Below are 19,385 nucleotides of genomic sequence, written 5' to 3'. Positions count from 1 at the left end.
TTTTGTTGCTCTTCTCTGGACTCTCTCTCCAATTTGTTCATATCCTTCCTGAAATGTGGTGCCCAGAACTGGACACAATATTCCAGTTGAGGCCTAATCAGAGCGGAAGAATTACTTCTCGTGTCTTGCTTACAACACTGCTGCTAATACATCCCAGAACGATGTTCACTTTTTTTGTAACAGTTTTACACTATTGACTCATATTTAGCTTATGGTCCACTATGACCCCCAGATTCCTTTCCGCAGTACTCCTTCCTAGGCAGTCATTTCCTATTTTGTATATGTGCAACTGATAGTTCCTTCCTAAATGGAGTACTTTGCATTTGTCCTTATTGAATTTCTTCCTATTTACTTCAGACCGTTTGTCCAGATCACTTTTAATTTTAACCCTATCCTCCAAAGCACTTGCAACCCCTTCCAGCTTGGTATCATCCGCAGACTATGTGTACTCTCTATGCCATTATCTAAATCATTGATAAAGATATTGAACAGACCCAGGACCAATCCCTGCAGGACCCCACTCATTATGCCCTTCCAGCATGACTGTGAACCACTGATGATTACTCTCTGGAAATGGTTTTCCAACCAGTTTTGCACCCACCTTATAGTAGCTCCATCTAGATTGTATTTTCCTAGTTTATTTATGAGAAGGTCATGCGAGACCGTCTCAAGAGCTTTACTAAAGTCAAAATATACCACGTCTACCGCTTCCCCCCATCCACAAGGCTTGTTACCCTGTCAAAGAAAGCTCTCAGGTTGGTTTAACACGATTTGGTTTTTTTTTTTTTTTTGACAAATACATGCTGACTGTTACTTATCATCTTCTAGATGTTTGCAAATTGATTGTTTAATTATTTTCATTAGCACTGGAAACTGAGGGTCAATTTACACTTACTTAAAAAAGACCACAAAGCAACTGTTGAAAAGCCCTGGCTTTGTCTTGTGCTCACATAGTTAAGTGTGAAGGGCACAGAAGTAGAAGTTTTGTTTTTCAGTCAACACACTGGCCCTGAATTGCGCCACTGTGTGAGCCGGTAATGTTATCTTCTACATGCAGATGACTGACAGCACGCTAGACTATAGTCAGGCTCTTGCACTGTACCTCGATTCTTACCAGCTTTATGGGATGCTGTCTAGCATTTAATGGTATTCTTTAGAATCAGTCTATCCTCTCCTAGAAACCCCTTCTCAGCACACTCCAGCTTTGTGTCAGGTTAACTCTAAAATTGAACTTTAAATGTTAGACCCAAGTAACTAAACAGTCACACAGAGCAACTGCAATGAACAAACTGTAATTTGTAGCCTTAAAATAGCTTCTCACTTTGAATAGCTCAATAGAATAGTAATTCTCCACATACTGATCTCTGACTCTTTCAAAGATTTATTCTAAACACCAGCTGCTTTGGAATTCCTGCCGTCGTCCCTTCTTACTAGACCAGAGGGCTAGGCAAGGCTACTGTTCCCCTCTACCTGTTTCTGAAGGCTTAATTGAAGGCATTCGTTCGTATGGTTGCCCACCCGCCACAGCTGTGTGGGTGAGACTTGCCTGCTGATAGGAAGTTCTAAAACTTCCCAGTGAACTGAAATGTAGAAGCACAATTTATTAACTGCTCAGCTGAGTGCTTCATTCTGCACTTGTCTCACCAGACGCAGGACTTCTGCCGCTTTCATTCAAACAACTGGTGAGTAAATCACCCGCTTTTTACATCCTTTTGAGAACTGAAGGAGAAATTACATATCTATTTAAAATGTGGATGTAACTGTTGGTTTAAATACACTTAATGTGCAGAAAGCACAGGGTAGCTGGAAGTTTCCTAGCAGAACCTTCCCCCATACTAAATAGTGTGAGATGTTGGCCTTCAAATTCAATAGGCTTTTTGCAACTGGGACAAGAGCCTATTTTTCTAGTAGGTTTGTGATGCTAAATAGTATTTAGATGGGAGGCTGCCAAGCCTTGCATATCTCTCCATGGCACCTGTTCCCCTCCCATTGTGCTGAGGTGACTTTTTTCTGGTGTTTAGACTGGGATGGAAGGACAACTCTGACATACTGTTACTAATTAGGATCAAACTGGCAGAATCAATATGAAAGCAGGAAGACCACTCCAAGGGAAGTGGTTGAAATTGAGTGCAGGCATCCTGGCTGGGGTCACTTGATCAAGACTATTGTCAATTATATGCTTGGAAATCCCAGTCTTAACTAACTAGACAGTTAAACTGTTGTAATTTGGGGTGAAATCTGCTTCTGATTTTTGTACTTCACAACACCCTAGAGCAGGGGTCCCCAACGTGGTGCCTGCGGGTGCCATGGCACCCGCCAGGGCATCTAAGTGCGCCCGCATACTGGCTGGTGGACAAGTATCCACCGAAATGCCGCCGACAAGCGGCGACACCTATTGACGTTGGTGGCATTTCGGCGGATGCTTGTCCGCCGCCACGGTCCTCCATGGCTCGTCTGGCACCCGCCAGACGAAAAAGGTTGGGGACCACTGCCCTAGAGGATGTCGGGAGGATAAACTTCAATACTTGTGAGGTGATCTTATGCTATGGTTATAGAGGCCAGATAGCTGGATTGTACTTGCAAGCAACTGTATGTACCTCCTTTTAGGGTAGTCTACGCGCCTTGTGTGGTCGTGGCATAGCGCTGGGAGAGAGCTCTCACAGTGCTCTAAAAAAACCACCTCAACGAGGGGCATAGCTCCCAGCGCTGGCACAGTTTACACTGGCGCTTAGCTGCGCTCAGTGGGGTGTTTTTTCACACACCTGAGTGAGAAAGTTGCAGCGCTGTTAATTGCCAGTGTAGAAAAGCCCTTAGATCTGAAAGGATTCACGTGGGCATGTCCACACTGCTCGTTGGCAGAGAGATGCCAATTTTCAAATGATAACTGTCAGTATTTGAATGTACGCAGTGTTGTTGCAGCCGTGTCGGTCCCAGGATATTAGAGACACAAGGTAGGTGAGGTAATATCTTCTATTGGACCAACTTCTGCTGGTGAAAGAGACAAGCTTACACGGAGCTCTTCTTCAGGTCTGGGAAACTTAGGCCATGTCTACATTAGCAAGCTTACAGCTGAACCGATGCAGCTGTGCCACAGTAAGATCACGCGTGTAGCCGCTCTATGCTGACGGGCGAGAGCTCTCCCCATCGACGTAATTAAACCACCCCCCCAACGAGCGGAGACGCTCTCCCGTGGATAGTGTTGTCCACACCGGCGCTTCTATCCGTGTAACTTATGTCGCTCAGAGGGGTGAGGTTTGGTTTTTTTCCACACCCCTGAGTGACATAAACAGAAGTGCTGTTGTAGACATAGTCTTAGTCAGAGTGTCACAGCTAAATACAAGATAGGGCAGATTGTTTCACATTAGCAGTTAATGCCTATTTCATGGGACCATTCAAGGTGAAGTAGCGCATTAACACCTGGGAAGGTGGAGGAAGCTGCTGTGAGAGTTGTTAGTAGGTTATAGATTGTTGTAATAAACCATAAATCCAATGTTTCTATTCAGTCCATGATTTTTTTTAGTGTCTAGCTAAGTTAAAGTATTGAAGCATTTTAGTGATAACTATCTGTCACTTCCAACCTGGGGACAGTTCAGCCTACTAACCTTCAGGGTCAGACCCCTCAAGTTGTGTTCCTTCGAAACATCTAGTCATTGAGATTCAAAATGGCTGCTGTGATTGCCTACATGGGGCTCAAAGGAAGACAGTCAGTTCTAATAGAGCACAGAAATCCGGGTTCTGTTCTTGGCTGTCCTTCGAACTTGCTGTGACCGTCTAAAAGTCACTAACCACTCCGCCCCAGTTTATTCATCTGTGTTAAATGTGGATAAGACTTAAGCCTCACAATTGCCCCTCGAGGAAGGGAATTCATTAATTTTTGCTAAGTGTTCTGAAATCCACAGACAGCAGGTGTTACTGCAGAGCAAAATATTGCTGTATATTAAGCACTTGCTGCAGAATTATCTGTCTCACTGGCTTGTAAAGCACTTTGGGATACCTTGAGTACTTGATTAGATAATAATATGAGCGTTGCTTCACTTAATCCCAAGCTGTTTAGTATTGTTTGACATGCTGTACTGTCTGCTATACAGAAACCTTCCAAAACCCTTAGGGCTAGTCTACACTTACCGGTTAGTTCGACGGCTGCGGATCGAAGTTCCGAGTTCGATTTATCGTGTCTGGTCTGGACGCGATAAATCGAACCAGGAAGTGATCCCCGTCGACTGCGGTACTCCAGCTCAGCGAGAGGAGTACCGCGAAGTCGACGGGGAGCCTGCCTGCCGCGTGTGGACCGCGTCTGAACCGCGGTAAGGTCGAAGTAAGGTATGTCGAATTCAGCTACGTTATTCACGTAGCTGAATTTGCGTACCTTACTTCGATTTGGGGGGTAAGTGTAGACCAGCCCACAATTTTATTGTCTTGACTATACCAAGAAAAATAGGGAGCAGACTATAGTAAGAATCCAGGTATATAATTCATTTTCCAGTTGTATCATTGCCTTTCTATTTCCTCTGTAAGCTTATGTGTGGATTTTTTTAAACAATGAATAACTTGGGGTTGCAATGTTCTATGCCTCTTAAACCCTACCTAAATGTGGTGGTGGTTGTTTTTTTAAAGAAAAGCTGAATAGCATGTGTTCCAATCAATCTCTTATTTTGTACAGGAATTCTTTATTTCTAGGCAATGTAGGGAAAAAATGAGAGAGATTTAACTTTGAACATAAACTTTTTTTTAAAAATGAGCACAAGTGTCATCTTGTAGAAGGGGGTAGATAAGCTTCTTGTGCTAAATGTACTTTCAGCACTGACAGTATTGTATGAAGCTGAGATTACTGATATTAATGCTTAAAGATTTAAATATTTTGATAGCTTTAGCTAGTAATGTACACTTGCAAAGCATGTTGCTTAGTAATGGTATTCACTAACTCCAGCTTTAATCTCTCTAGTGGTGGTTTTTGTGGCCGTTTATTTTTTTCCCCCCTGTACATGTCATGGGTTGTTTTCTTTGTCATTTCCTGTGACCTATTGCAGCTCCATTTGTGAATATTTAGGCTTGGAAGGATTCTACGTTTCTCTGTAAACATCAATTTCACTGTCTGTACGCACAAACTGATGAAAAAATATTTCCATCAATGATTGACATTTACAGATAGGCAAAGTAAGAAAAATGCTGCTTGAGCATTTACTAGAGTTTGATTTAAGGATATTTACTTTGTATATTTTCACATGTAACGTTGACCCCTTTCCCCATAATTTTGTGCAATTGTGAAAATTTAAATAGATAAAAATAGAAAAATGCTTAAAATAAACATTGATATTCTCTGTCAATTACAAAACAAAATATTAAAATTGAATTCTGTGAATAGTCCCTGGAAGTTTATAACCTCATGTGCCTTAAGCATCATTTAGATATACTCTTGCCACTTATAAAGATAAGTCTTTGGTAGGTCCAGAGATAAAAGTGTGTGTTCTCTAGCAATGACTCTTCAGCTAACAGATCTCAGAGCCTGACCGCTGAAACATCATAAAAAACCAAACTGAGCTTGGAGCATCTGCACGGTTTTGTTTCAAAGAACTAGGAAGCGTTGTTTCACGTGTTTGCCATTGACTAACAGAACTTGTATGGCCTTCAGTAATACAGATGGCTTTAACATTTTTGAACCTTGACTCCCACAAGTGGTGTGCTTGCCTTACCGCAGTTTGGAGATGTGGTTAAAACACCAAAATCCCATCAACAAAGCAAGACTAAATGTGCTAGAATCAAGTCTCCTGATAGGGTTGTATTTGTAATGAAGATTGGACTTAAGTTATATAATTCCGTGACTGTATACATTCATGCATCCCATATATGTAGATGTGATTAACTCATTTTACCATGCACCTTTGACTGCCCTCTGGCATTCCTGACATTTCCAAAACCCCAAGCAGTTTCATACAGCTGCCGTCAACCCCCTGTATTGTTTAAGAAGGTAGTGCTTCTATTATACCAAAAACAGGCACGTTATTCAGCTCGTGCTGAGAACTTTTATAGCGCTCCATGGAGGGGGAGAAATTGTCTAATACAAAGGCAAGATTGTTTTCCATCTGGTGGCAAAGCTCTAGAGCGCAATAAGCCATCAGTTTGCCCTATCCACTTGATAGGCTGGCTGCATGTATGGCCTGTACTGTGCTAACAGGGGAGTTCCTCATAGTTCATGGGCAGCAACTCTTGTCAGGTGAGCCAATGGACTCCTTTTCTTGAAGTGGCTGTTATGTCTGGCTTTATAATGATTAACTTCCTCTGGGTATAAAGCAAGTTTCTGAGGAGTTGTGCACACTTTTGCAGTAAACTGGCTACCAGGGGCAGGGCTTAAATTCAGCCGGAGCTGCCCGGAGCAGAGTTCCAGTAAATATTTTCAAACCCGCAGGGCTGTGAAGCCCCAAGCCCTGTCATGTCCCACAGGGCTAAAGCCCCAGGGCTCTGGAAAATACTGAGAATTTAAGCTCTGACTGAAGGTGATGGTTTCCCAACGCCTGTACCCTAGAAGGGGTTAGAAGTGGAGATCTTAAAGAGTAGAGGAATAATTATCATTAGAAACAATAATATGTGATGCTGACACAAAAGAGCTAGGTACAGTGTGGGCTGTGACTTATTATAAATATACATTGTAATATAAATGTGCCTTATTAGCCTGTCGCAAATTGGTAGGGAGGAGGCAAACGAGCACCTAGCACTCTGGAGAGAGTGACTGTATATTTAATTGCTAATGGACCTTTTTAGAGTCTGGGCTCCTATTATTAGAAAACGAAATGTAAGCTATTACCTACAGGATTTGGAATGAGTCTGTCATGCTGCTGTTGACCTTCAATTTCTCACATTAATTTGTTTTAATACTAGTGAGATTTACCTGCTGTGTAAAGATTTACTTAAGCAATACATTTTTCAGTAAGACCTCCAGAGTGCCACCTTCTCTTGGATCACAGAATTTTTAACAGATCTGGATGTTTCTGTAACAGCAGCTAGTGATTAATTGCATTAAACCCTTAAGAAATGTGGCAACTCTGAGGCCATGTGGGTTACCACGCTGCAACAAACATCCGGGGTGATTCATGCCCATTCTGGGCCCGTGGATGTCCAAGTTGTTGTAGCTGTCTAAAGATGTTAAAAAATAAGGAGCACAATTTATGTATATAAATATATATTCGCATTTTATAAAGGAGGGAAGAATGGTTATCCTTGTTTCTCAGATGAAGAAACTGAGGCAGGGAAAGTGCCCAAGGTCACCCAGCAGAAGAACCAGGAATAGAACCCAAGTCTCTGGAGTCCAGTGCAATGATCTAGCCACTAGGCAGCATTACCTACCCTATGACTAATGTAGTGATGTGTAGATCTCAGGTAAAATTTTCAAAAGTGGCTAAGTCCCATTTTCAAAAGTCACTTAGATACTTTTGAAAATGTTACCTCTAGACCAAAGTCACTGTTTAATATGATTAACATGGAAAAGATCTGTATTAAAGTGCCCTTTAAATACACTGGCCCTTAACCTGGGTATATAATTCCTATTTAACATCAGTGAGCATTCAGAGTATATGTTGAGGAGGAAATCCACTTCCTAGAAACAAATGAGTCCAAAGTCCTGCAATATCAGTAGGGCTTTACAGTAATTTGCATAAGGGATGTTCCTTTGCAAGGTGTATCTGATGTAGAGCTGTGGGAGGAACCAGCAGAGAGTTAACTGCTTGTGGAAACAACTTGTCTCAGTCTAGAGATATGAAGGTCGGTGACGGCATACCTAACAGTGACATATAAGAGGGAGCAATTCTTCATTTTATATATAATTTATTTATTTCTTCACTGGCTCTCAGCGGTGGCATTCCATGAATACAAGTAACTGGCATCTTGGTTCAGTTTCAAAGTCAAACTTAGCCCCCCCCACCCTGCAAAGACTTGCACATGTGCATAACTCTGAGCATGTGTAGTCCCAGACTACAGCTGGCCAAAGGGTGCTAGGTGTCCAAGTCCCATGGGATACAAGCACCTAATTCCTGTAGGCTCCTTTTTAAAATCCCAGCCTACTAGTGCTTTAAAAATATATAGAATGCAAAATAATCTGGTTTCCCCCACCCACACCCCTATTTTTGCTGGACTAACTTTTGGAGGACCCAGGGAATTGGAGTGGGTGCCCTTAAGTGAATTAGTGGGGGGGTTTGAAGCATTAGCTTACACTGAGCTTTCCACCCAACTGTTTTTAAGTTATTAGAGTTAAATAGTTCTTTAAAACACTAAGTTTGAAAGTCTGACTAAAAATCAGTTTTGCTTTCATATAATCAGGGCTCACAAACTTGGTCTCTGTAACATTATAATCCTGCTAGTTCCTCCGATGTCAGTCTTCCAGGGTAGATAAGACCTGAATTTCTAGTAACGATTGTTACAAATGGCTGTTTTTAAGACGCTGAAGTTTTCTTCTGGTCAAGAGTAGTTCCTTGTTACTTCAGCTGGGTGACAAAGCTGTTAGTCAAACCACACTTGTTTCATTATTTCTCCTATATAATGTCCTCTTAGTAAGGGGCTTCTTTAATTTTACAAGTGAAGATTAATCTTCGGCGTTTGACTGGTTCTTGTGTTTTCAAAGCGTAGAGAAAATAACTGAGCATCCACAAGGATAGACCACAGCTCCCGGTATATGCAAACGCGTATACCAGCACTGCTGTGTGCTGGAAGAGATGTCTGGATAACAACAAAACTGGAAAGCATACAAAAATGTATCTGGCTAATGACTTGTAGTAATTGTTGTACTGTGGAGGGGAGATTTGGACCCAAAATCCTTCTTCCTTTCAACAAATAAGCAAATAGCTACTACTAAGTCGTGCATTTCTACTGAGAGGTTATATTATTATCTGACCAGTGAAAATCTGTTCCCTACCTACCTTTCTTGGTAAAGGACACTACGGGAAAAGGACATTGCAGATAGATGAATATTGGAGACCAGAGATTTCCAGTTGCGCACGATGGGGACATACACGCCCAGTTGTGAACAGGAGTCAGTTCTGCCCTAGTTGACACTCGCTGTCGAAGGCAGGTTGTGGTTCCAGACAAGTGTTCCTGCAGCTGGCTCTCTGTAACACTATGTAACGCTGGTTAGAGGTGTGCAATATTTTATGCTTTAGGAGAAGCTCTGTGCATTGAGTGTTTGCAGGATCAGACCTTACAAAAGTAACCCTTTAAATGCAACTCTGATGCAAATACCAGCATGCCGATGGTGTTTCCAGGAGAGGGATATGGCTGCTGCTTCCATTTACTCTGCAAGTCTTGCCGCAAACTTGTATGTCTCCTGACTGGTCTTTCTCTTCCATGGACAGGGTAGCGAAATCCAGGACGGTGCCTATTTGGACGGTGAAAGCGCGTACAGTGAGTCAGAGCTGTTTCCTGATGAAGACACGATGACCCTGGCCCAGCAAGAGGTCCACCATGAGTCCGACATGGACAGTGCCATCGAGAGCGCACAGAGCTCTGAGGCATCGGACGTGTGTGGCACTGAAGAGAAGGACAGCGTGCTCAGTGGACTCTTTCTGCCTGTAGACAAGTGAGTGGTGAGGTGCCTGTCAAGACATGAGTCTTTTGCAGGGGAGGGGAGGGGAGGTTAAACCAGCTGATCGCTCTTGTTTGAGGCCTGTCTGGGTGAGGTTCTTGGACACCTGGAATTAGGTGTCCAGATCCCTCTATTTAAAATGAATGGGATTTGGTCATCCATCTTCCCTCGTAGCCGTGGAAATCTCAGCCCTTGTGTCTTCTGGCTTGTTCGCCTGCTCCAGTAGGGTTAACGCGTGTCCATGGCACCTCGGCTGGGATAGAGTCACATTTTATAGTGATAGTTCTGGCTGAGTTCTGATGGAGTTTGATCACTGCGCTAATTGCCAAAAGCGGGTGGATTTTTCTTGTTCACCTTCCTACCTCCTGGAGCCCATTTGCCTGAGGACTCCAGTGTGACTCCACCACAAAGCAGCGGAGCGTGCAGGTCCTTCTTCAGCCTTAGTTACTCTTCCATCACGCTCAAAGGATGTGAGGGCCAGGCTGAACAGGCTTTGCAGGTGTAGGTGAGGAGCGTTGCGTTGCCATCCTGTGTGGTGGATTCCCCCTGACATATCAGGAGGCACCGTTCAGTTTGTTGGCCCAGGCCTGCGATGTTAAAAAGTCATGTCAGGCACCCAGAAAAGGAGGATCAGGCAATTAGTGACCACCTGTGAAAAGTTTGGGGTAAGTGACTTGCCCAGCATCGTGTAGAACCTCAGAGGCAGAGATAGAATCCAACTCTCCAGGGCAGTATTCAACTGCCTTAATCACGACCCTCCTTTCTCTTCCCATGCCTCATTCGCTGCACATCTGCCAATCATAGACTATGGGAGGGATGGGGTTAAGGTCCCAACCACTGAAGTATTTCAGGAGTTGTAGGTCTAGATAACAGAAGAGGAGCAAGGTCTAGGCCTCCAGTAAATTCTGGTTATGGGGAGCAGTAGGCCTGGAGAAGAAGGATGATCCCGTGGTTAGGTTGCTAGCTTGGAGCACCTGGGTTCAAATCCCTGATCCACCACAGACTTCATGAGTGACCTTTGGCAAGTCGCTTAGTCTCCTTGTGCCTCCGTTCCCCCTCTGTAAAATGGGGATAATAGCCCTGCCCTACCTTGAAGTGGGGATCTGAGGGTAAAGACTGAGGTGCTCAGAAGCTATGGTAATGGGGGACCAGATGAGTATCTAAGAAAGTAACTGCAGCTGTTGTGTCTATCACGAATTTTGGTCCCCAGAACCCTTCCATGCACAATCCTTACTGCAACCTTTAAGAACAGAAGGTGTTAAAATACTTTGCTGACTAGTTACTAATCTGCCCCTCTTCAGGGAGTAATAATCTGATAGATCTCCTCTAGCAGAATATAAGCCTGCCTATGTGCATGGTCCCAAATGTCCTCTTGTCCCGTGCAAGACTTGAGTTGCCCTAAATTCTTGCATTGTAAATTACTGACCATAGAAATATGAATTACAAGTGCATCTCAGCAACGGAAGGAAAAACAAGAGCCTACATCTGAAATACTGGCAGGGGGCAGGATGTGAAAATGACATTTGTGCCATCCAGCCACCGTTCACGTTAAAATGTTGCTTTGTTTAAACTTTAGATTCCAGAAGAGACCAGCTACAAATTAACGGGCCCTGCTTGTGAACTCTCTCGCAGAGGAGTCTAGCTTCTTGTAAAAACAGCAGTAATACAGAAACAGCCGTGTTGTCTAGGAGACTTGAAATGGGAGCCTGACTCATTCCGGCTCTGCCACTGACTTGTCATGTGACCGTCAGCCTTATTTAACCCTGTTCTCTACCCCAATTTTTTAAAGTGCTTCCTGAGCCCTTAGGTCATCTTTATGTGTTGGGACACCCTCCGCACCAGAGTAGGAAGCTCGTGAACGGCAAGGGAGCGTGAGGCATTGAAAACGTTATTACAATCTAAAGTAAAGAATCTTGTTTCACTTATTACCCCATCATCCCTTGCCCTTCAAGCTCAGTTGTCCTGTCAAACTCTCAAAACACAAACACCCACTGTTATATAGGTTCATTGCTGTAATTGGGGATAGTTTTTTAGTAATGGAAGTGGATCATGAAAGCTTTTGACTTTGAATAAGGAGTTGCCAACCCAAGCCAGCTGAGAAACGCTGCCTTGGGCAAAAAGCAGTCTTATGAGGCGGGTTGGCCGCCTACCCATTCTGATGTCTTGTTTCAGGTCAAGTCCTCACAACCCCTCTGCAGCCTCTGACCTCTCCACCTATTCCACTGCCTCTCTAATCAGTAACGAGGAACAATTTGAAGACTATGGGGAAGGAGATGATGTGGATTATACTCCCAGCAGTCCATGCCCTGATGATGAGACCAGAACCAACGCCTACTCTGACCTTGGCTCATCTGTGTCTTCCAGGTTGCTACTTGTTCTTATTTATTTTGACAGTGTTTTCTTCTGAGCACGTGTACAGGGGGCCATACCAGAACTTCTTGGGATTGTCTAGTTATTTTAAAACTAAAATTCCAATTTCTGCCCACAACACAACTGGCAAATGTCTTTCTTGTAAAAGCCATAGCAACAACTACGTTGTTTCCAGTGTCCGTAATGTCAGGTCACGCTGCAATAAGCCCTCTCGCTTTGCTCCTAGATTGATTCTCTTTATATATTGCAATACTTTGGATTTTGCAACTATTAGAAATTGACTGACTTAAAGCCGGAAATCAGATTAGACCTTGAGCAATGTTCGTGCTTGTGCAATGTTTGGGGATGACTAGTATGAAAGTCTCCTTCCTTTTTAGCATTCTAACACTGTGTATTCAATATTACCTTACACAAAGACATGTCTTGTAAGGATGGATGAGCTTGTTTTGGGAAAAAAATAAATAAGCAGATTGAACCTGAATGTCTTAAATCTCTTCAGGAAGTACTCACTCTTTAGTACACACAGACAGACAGACTGAACTGCGATCAGCTGATCCTGTCTTTTCCCATTACCCTGGGCTCAGAGAATCGGACTCTTGGAGGTTCTGATAGCATAGACCAGTGGTTTTCACCCCCGTAGGAGTATGTGAGCTCATTGGGGGTACACAAGAAAAATCCTGTAATAGCAGACAACACATTTTATTTAGTCAGACTTGTCAAGCTAATCATGGGTATATTGTGACCCTATCTCAGATAGGGGTATGCGGCAGACTGCATTATTTGGAAAGGGGTACGGATCCTAAAAAGTTTGAAAACCACTGGTGTAGACAAAGCAGAAATCATTTGCTCTTTTAGAATCCCTCCTCCAAGTGGGATTTGGTATTGTGGCAATTAACAGCATATAGTTGTTCCAGAGCCCATTGGGATCCCCATCTTTGCTCCTGTAGCTGGCCTTGACAGAGCAGCTGTGATGGGAGTGGCAGTGCGTTCCCAAGTCCACTTACTGCAACGGGACTATTTATGAAATACCAGCAAGAGGGAAATGAATTTGAATTCGTAACAATAGCCAGTAACATATCTCCTTTCCCGCAAACAGCGCTGGGCAAACGCCAAGGAAAATGAGGCACATTTATAACAGCGAGTTATTGGATGTCTACTGCTCACAGTGCTGCAAAAAAATAAACCTGCTTAATGACTTGGAAGCGAGGCTGAAAAACTTGAAAGCAAACAGGTGAGTAGCCAGCACTCTGTTCTCAGCAGTCTCTTTTGAAATGGGGTTAGCCAGCAGTCAAAGCAACAGCTACTAAATGAGAAGGGGAAACTGCAGTAATATGCCCCATCCTTTTTCTGGTTTACTTACATCCAATATATCACATCTAGCTAGTATCAAATGCAACAAGCAGTTCTTCTATGCTATTCTGCAACAAGGACATTAAAACCTTGCTATCTTGTCTGATCTTAACAAGAACTTCTCCCTACTATCAAGAAACTATTTCTCAGTTGGAGCACTAATGTCCTCTTCGTTTTAAATACTTAAACAATGAGATCTTGAATTGCAGCGTGTGGGTGGTATTTGCCTGTGGAACAACCTCCCCAGGGAAGTGGGAAGCCCTACTGCTCAGCACCCGTGGATAAAACACTGTTACTTGGCTGAGATTGTTCTCTGTAGCACGTTTCTATCACGGAGGGAGATGAGTTGATCTAATGAGTCTCTGGGATGGATCCTCAGCTAGTGTAAAGTGTCATAGCTCCATTGCTGTGGTCATTGATGTCAATGGAGCTATGTTTACACCAGCTGAGAATCTGCCCCAGGATCTCTAGATTCTGTGGCTTGATTCAAGTGGCTTGAGGATTTTATTCACCTAAAACCAGATTTGGGAAAACAATGCAACTTTAAAACCAGGATGATGGTGACTTCTTGTATCTCCTCAGGAGTTCTAGCTTTTTCCTTTATACCCCTATTCCCGTATTACCACCCACATGTAGATAGACAATTGCAAAGGATTTTCCTTAAACTCTGAAAGAGTCTAAATATTTCTGCAAATCCCTTGCTTATTGTGGCAATTCATCTGTAAACCTTTAGCTCCCCCTAGAAACTGAATACAAAGCTTGCCTTGTTTCATGTTCCCAGGAACCAGAACATAATGCACTTCATCTAGTCTTGATAAGAAAACAATGGCATAGTATATGTTATGAAACAGTTACAGCTGCTGTCACAGCAGTAGGTAACCTGCTAAAATGTAAAACATGATGGTTGCATCTTCGACAATTTTGTTATGAAATTTGATGTTGCAACTGACAGTCCTGAATTCAGAGTAGCGTTCTGCTTTGACAAAAGATGTGCAATCAGTCTCTGATACAGAGCCATGCATGGCTCTGTATCTTGGGGTAGGGGCAGCTAGTGGATTTGCGTGTGTGTGTGTGTGTGTGTGTGTGTGTGTGTGTGTGTGTGTGTGTGAGAGAGAGAGAGAGAGAGAGCTGCAGCAGATACTGTACTACAGTTTCATTTTGATTCAAGCTGGCAAAAATCTGTTTAAATGTGACAGGGCTTTTTGTACTGAATATAGTATTCCCAAATTCATTTTATTAGTGATCACAGTAGCTTATGGCACTACACCCAACTTCATGTTACATAAGAACAGCCATACTGGGTCAGATCAAAGGTTCATCTAGCCCAGTAGCCTGTCTTCTGACAGTGGCCAATGCCAGGTGCCCCAGAGGGAATGACCAGAACAGGTAATCATCCAGTGATCCATCCCCTGTCACCCATTCACAGCTTCTAACAAACAGAGGCTAGGGACACTATCCCTGCCCATCCTGGCTAATAGCCATTGATGGACCTATCCTCCATGAACTTATCTAGTTCTTTTTTGAATCCTGTTATAGTCTTGGTCTTCACAACATCCTCTGGCAAGGAGTTCCATTAGTTATTAGAGTAGTTTATGATTAAGTTGTATGAGCATTTTTTTGATGAAGCAAATTAAAAGCTAAAATAAGACCGCTGTATATTCTGTACAGAACTCAACTGGCAACTAAATTGAGATTGTTACTGAATTGCACAATAACCAAATAAACTGTTTACTTACTACATTATTCCTTCTGTCTCCATGTAGCCCCAACCGAAAAATCTCAAGCACAGCTTTTGGAAGGTAAGACACTCAAGCTTGTTCTGTGTACTTTGAAATCATTTGTGACCAGAATTCATGCTGATGTCACGGGTTCATGCTAAGAATGAATCCCTCAAAGGAAACCAAATAGGGTGCGCAGAAGAGACGCTTTAGGTGGGAAGGAAGTGTGGGGGAGGGGAGGAGGTTTGACATGGTTGAGGTTGGAAGCAGCTGCATCAGAAGAAATGCAACTTCTTCTCCCTGATTTTTCTCACTTAAGGTTAGGATTCCCCCTTCTCTCTTCCCTCCCTAGTCAAGTAGCACATTTAATTCTGAGTTAGCTTAAAAAACAGAAGTCAAACCCCTGTTTACCGGGTTGGCTGACTTATTTCTATGCAGCCTTATTCCACGCTCTTTACAGTTTAATGTAGTTCTTTGTCAGCAACTAAGGTCTAATTCTGTAAGGTCTCAATTGAGAGACTCTCTCAGCACCTCCTGGCATGAATTAACTACCCACCCATGTGGAGGAGAGACTGTATAGGTGTGGCATTGCACATGAGTGGGAAGCTAAGCTAACTGAATTCCAAGTTAGTGTCATGTTGCTGAAAGTGTTGTAATAAAATCTGTTCTGTCTGGAGGCCAACATAGCTACTTGGGTGCTGGATTTAGGAAGAATATCATTTCCCTGATTATAGAGCTGCAGCCTTCAATATTGCACAGGTGAGCAAACTCATCAGAGCCATTCTAGTCCGTACCAGGCTCTTGGAGTGGACAAGCTGGCCCAGTAGGTGAATCAGCAAGTTGTTCCCTTGTTAGGTGTTTGAAAAGATGCCATCCTGCGCTGCTTTTTTCTTATTTATTTTAACCTGTTTGCATCTTATGTCCCATCAGGCATTACTATTATTGCCTTCCTGACCTAGTTTTGTTGCCAGAGGGCAAAGGGAATTGCCCAGCTGTTTAAAAATGGTGGTCACACCAGATTCTGGTCCAAGTTAAGGCCAAGTACATGGACTTGTGGGGGGAGGAATGCAATACTCTTCCTGGATCTGGTCCAAGATATCTTAAAGCTGGCCCTTTTTGGGAAGCAATGACTATGTACATACCAGACAGTGGCATATCATCCCTCTCAAAGTTAAAGCATCATAATGTGGTGAGGAAAATCTGCAAACATGCAGCTTGTACGTAGCTTCCGAACAGGTAGTTTCAAACCTGTCTTAAGTATTCTTAATTCTTGCATATTGCAATGTCACACAGTGGAATCTTCTTGTTTTGTTTGTTTGTTTTTCTGTAAATAAAGAAAACTTTTGTGCCACTTGTTCTGCAAAACTGATAGGCTTCTGTGTAACTATGCCTATCAACATCACTTAGGTCTCACCTTCTCCCAGATTTGGCATCTAGCATATTAGTGAACATGATGTTACGTGCAATTTTGACTTAACATTTGCATCATGGAATAAACGTATTGGTTAAAATAGGACTACAAAGTTAAGTGTAATCAGACTCCTACATAGTTAAGTTACATTGAAGCCATTGCACAGATGTTAGCTGGGGACATTCAAGGTGCAAAGCCAGTCCACAAAGTAGGAAGACTTTTTTTTTTTTTTCCCCCTATGATGTAAAATAATCCTTCTAATCTTCCAGACAACTCTTCCACAACAGTAACTTCAGCAGCAGCAATGGCAGCACAGAGGACTTGTTCAGAGACAGCATAGACTCATGTGATAATGATATCACTGAAAAGGTGAGGAGCCTTCACATCATGATTGCTAGATTCAGCAGAGCTATTGTTGGTGCAGCCGGAGACATGTCTGTCTACCAGAAAGAGCCACCAGAGGTGGCTAGTAGATCTGGGCAAGTGACCTCAGTCAGGATCTCTAACGAAAAGTGAGTAATAATGGAATATCCCAAAGTTAACGTTCACTTCCTCTCCCAAAAGAAGTAGACGAGCCTAACCAAAAAGAGAACGAAAGTACAAGCTAAGAATTCTTTATTGAAATATGATAAAGTCTAAGCTTGATTAATATGTAAGCCTTTCACTGAGCAAGAAAATGAAAAAGCAACAATGGGTCTGATTCTCACTTCCACTAAATGCCTGGTCAAAACATAGCTTTTATATTGGTATTTCAGTTGCACATGAGGTTAGTTTTTATTTTTTTTAACTAAAATACTTATCCCAGTAAAATTCTTGCATGGGTACAGTCCTAGAGAACATAAAGGTGTTTTATGCCAGCATAGTTTATTCTCTTTTTTCCCGCCCCACAAGAATAGCTATGCCAGTACAACTGCGTCTGCCCTAAGCGGTTGTGCTGCTTTAACTACACCGGTATAGTGATAGTGGGACTACTTCTGTGTATAAACAAAGCCCTTAACAGTGCTCTGGCAGTGTAAATTGATATACCAATCAAGTCAGTATGAATGACATGTACATCCACTTATGGCCCCTCTGGGCTACCAGAGCAGCATAAAGAAGCGTTAATGTGAATGAGATTTGGGCCCATTGTGTCTGTCAATTCCATTCTTGAGGTAGCGGCTCATTTGCCGCAACTTAGCTCAGTTTCCCAACCTGAGGCCCAGTGGGCTTAAGTCTAAACTTTACATAAGCAAACCCAAGCTTTAGGTGCCTCGTTTTTGAGCCCAACTTCTGAGGCACCTTACAGGGGCTTGATTTTCAGGGAGGTGAGCACTCCCAAATCCAAACGCAGGCTCAAGGCATCTCAAGTTGGGCACTTAAAATTAGGACACTCTCTTGGCCTCTGTGACCTGCCCGAGCTGCAGCAGCAAGTCCGTGGCAAAGCTATGTATAGAGCCCAGGTTTTGCCTTCCAGCCTGGGGCCTGTCCCACTGCATCCCTTTCCCTCCAACAGGCTGACTCTACAAGGGCCCTTCAAGGGAGTCCTGTGAGAGTCACTTTGGTAGAAGCTAAGGCTGCCTGGCACCTTGGAGGATTCACTCTCATAAGCACTAAATCTCATTGCACTACGTTGTGGCAAGAAGCTGAGGGTTGTTCATGCAAATGAAGTAATGACCGCCTGTCTATTACAGTGATGCTAAGTAGCTTAATTTCTCTCTGTATTTAATGCCGGTAAATATGCACTTCTAAGTGTCAACTCATTGTGCTTTTGCATTGATAGGTTTTGGGGGACATGAACTTAAGGGAAGATCAGAACGAGATGCACTCCTGCTCTCTTGGAAACGTAGACCCTTGTATTAAGTTTTGCCTTTGGCATCCAAGTGCAGCTTTGCCCCCTGTTGTGGTTTAGATGTAAGAGGTTGGGTGGGTGTGACAGAGACTCAAATCCTCTTCTCTTTCTAGGTCACTTCTTTAGAAAAAAAGGTGACAGAACTGGAGAATGATAACGTGACAAATGGAGACCTGAAGAGCAAATTGAAACAGGAGAACACGCAGCTAGTTCACAGGTAATAAAACATGCAGCCTTCTTCCTCTGTGCCGTGTCATTGCAATACCTTCAGGAGCAGAGCTATAATGAGACTAGAAGGAAAGTGGAAATCCAATATTGGGTCCCAGCTGCTTAGATAGAATGAAGTGTGAACTTTTGTGCGTGTCACTGTCATACACGGAGCAAGTGTCCTCAAAGCTTTTCATCTGGGAAGCCCACAAAATGGAACTGCACAGCCTTGCTGCATATGCAATGAATTGTGTCCTTTAAGCAAGCTTAGCAATGTAGTGGTTATGGTCCTGCCAAGCAGAGTATCTGACTTGCTTGCAGCTGGCTGTCTAGGGAGAGTCATCTCACATCATGTTATGAAGGGGATGCCCCCATGTCTTTTATGGTATACATACTCACAGCAGAAAACTGGCCTACATTCAGAGAGAGAACCCAGCATGTTAATACAGAGAATGGCCATAATAGAGAAATAGATGTTCCTTAACTTTGGCTGCTGGGAAGTATGCATGCAAAGATCTAAGTGGTAAATCAGTATAGAATAAAAGAGAAGTGTGTGTATTTGATACTCTTGAACGTGGTGTGTGGGCAAGTGTTTTAAACTGTTACCAAAATGACTGACTTTCCTAGAGTTCATGAACTAGAAGAACTGTTGAAAGACCAGGAGACATCAGCTGAACAAACACTAGAAGAAGAAATAAAAAGGCATAGAGAAGCATACAGCAAGTATGAAAAAGAAAAGGGCACTGAAATTGAACTGCTAAATACAAGGTAAAAACATACCAGCTGGCAAGTCGGGATGATGTGTTGTCTAGATCCACATAGAAGCAGAAGATATAATGACTGTTTTCCTCATGTGTTCTTTTTGTAATCCACTTTTTCCATTAGTTTGTGAACCTAGATTGTATGTTGCCTTGTGTGCAGATGGTTACGGGTTAG

General features: G+C 43.0%; 1 protein-coding gene across 1 annotated transcript in view; it reads left to right on the top strand.

Annotated features, from left to right (window-relative positions):
- RAB11FIP4 (RAB11 family interacting protein 4) overlaps nt 1–19,385 on the top strand; it is a 212,471-nt gene that overhangs the window by 183,627 nt on the left and 9,459 nt on the right. Inside the window, exons 4-10 of the mRNA XM_026654456.2 lie at nt 9,336–9,559; nt 11,738–11,929; nt 13,032–13,166; nt 15,049–15,084; nt 16,684–16,783; nt 18,356–18,459; nt 19,077–19,217. Of these exons, the coding sequence (XP_026510241.1) occupies nt 9,336–9,559; nt 11,738–11,929; nt 13,032–13,166; nt 15,049–15,084; nt 16,684–16,783; nt 18,356–18,459; nt 19,077–19,217 (932 nt within the window). The remainder of the gene's footprint in view (nt 1–9,335; nt 9,560–11,737; nt 11,930–13,031; nt 13,167–15,048; nt 15,085–16,683; nt 16,784–18,355; nt 18,460–19,076; nt 19,218–19,385) is intronic.

The sequence above is a fragment of the Terrapene carolina genome, unplaced genomic scaffold, assembly GCF_002925995.2.
Source record: "Terrapene carolina triunguis isolate 2854851 unplaced genomic scaffold, T_m_triunguis-2.0 Scaffold192, whole genome shotgun sequence".
Classification (NCBI taxonomy): Eukaryota; Metazoa; Chordata; order Testudines; family Emydidae; genus Terrapene; species Terrapene triunguis.
The sequence above is the reverse complement of the archived record's forward strand: the minus strand, read 5'-3'. Positions and strand labels throughout refer to the sequence as shown.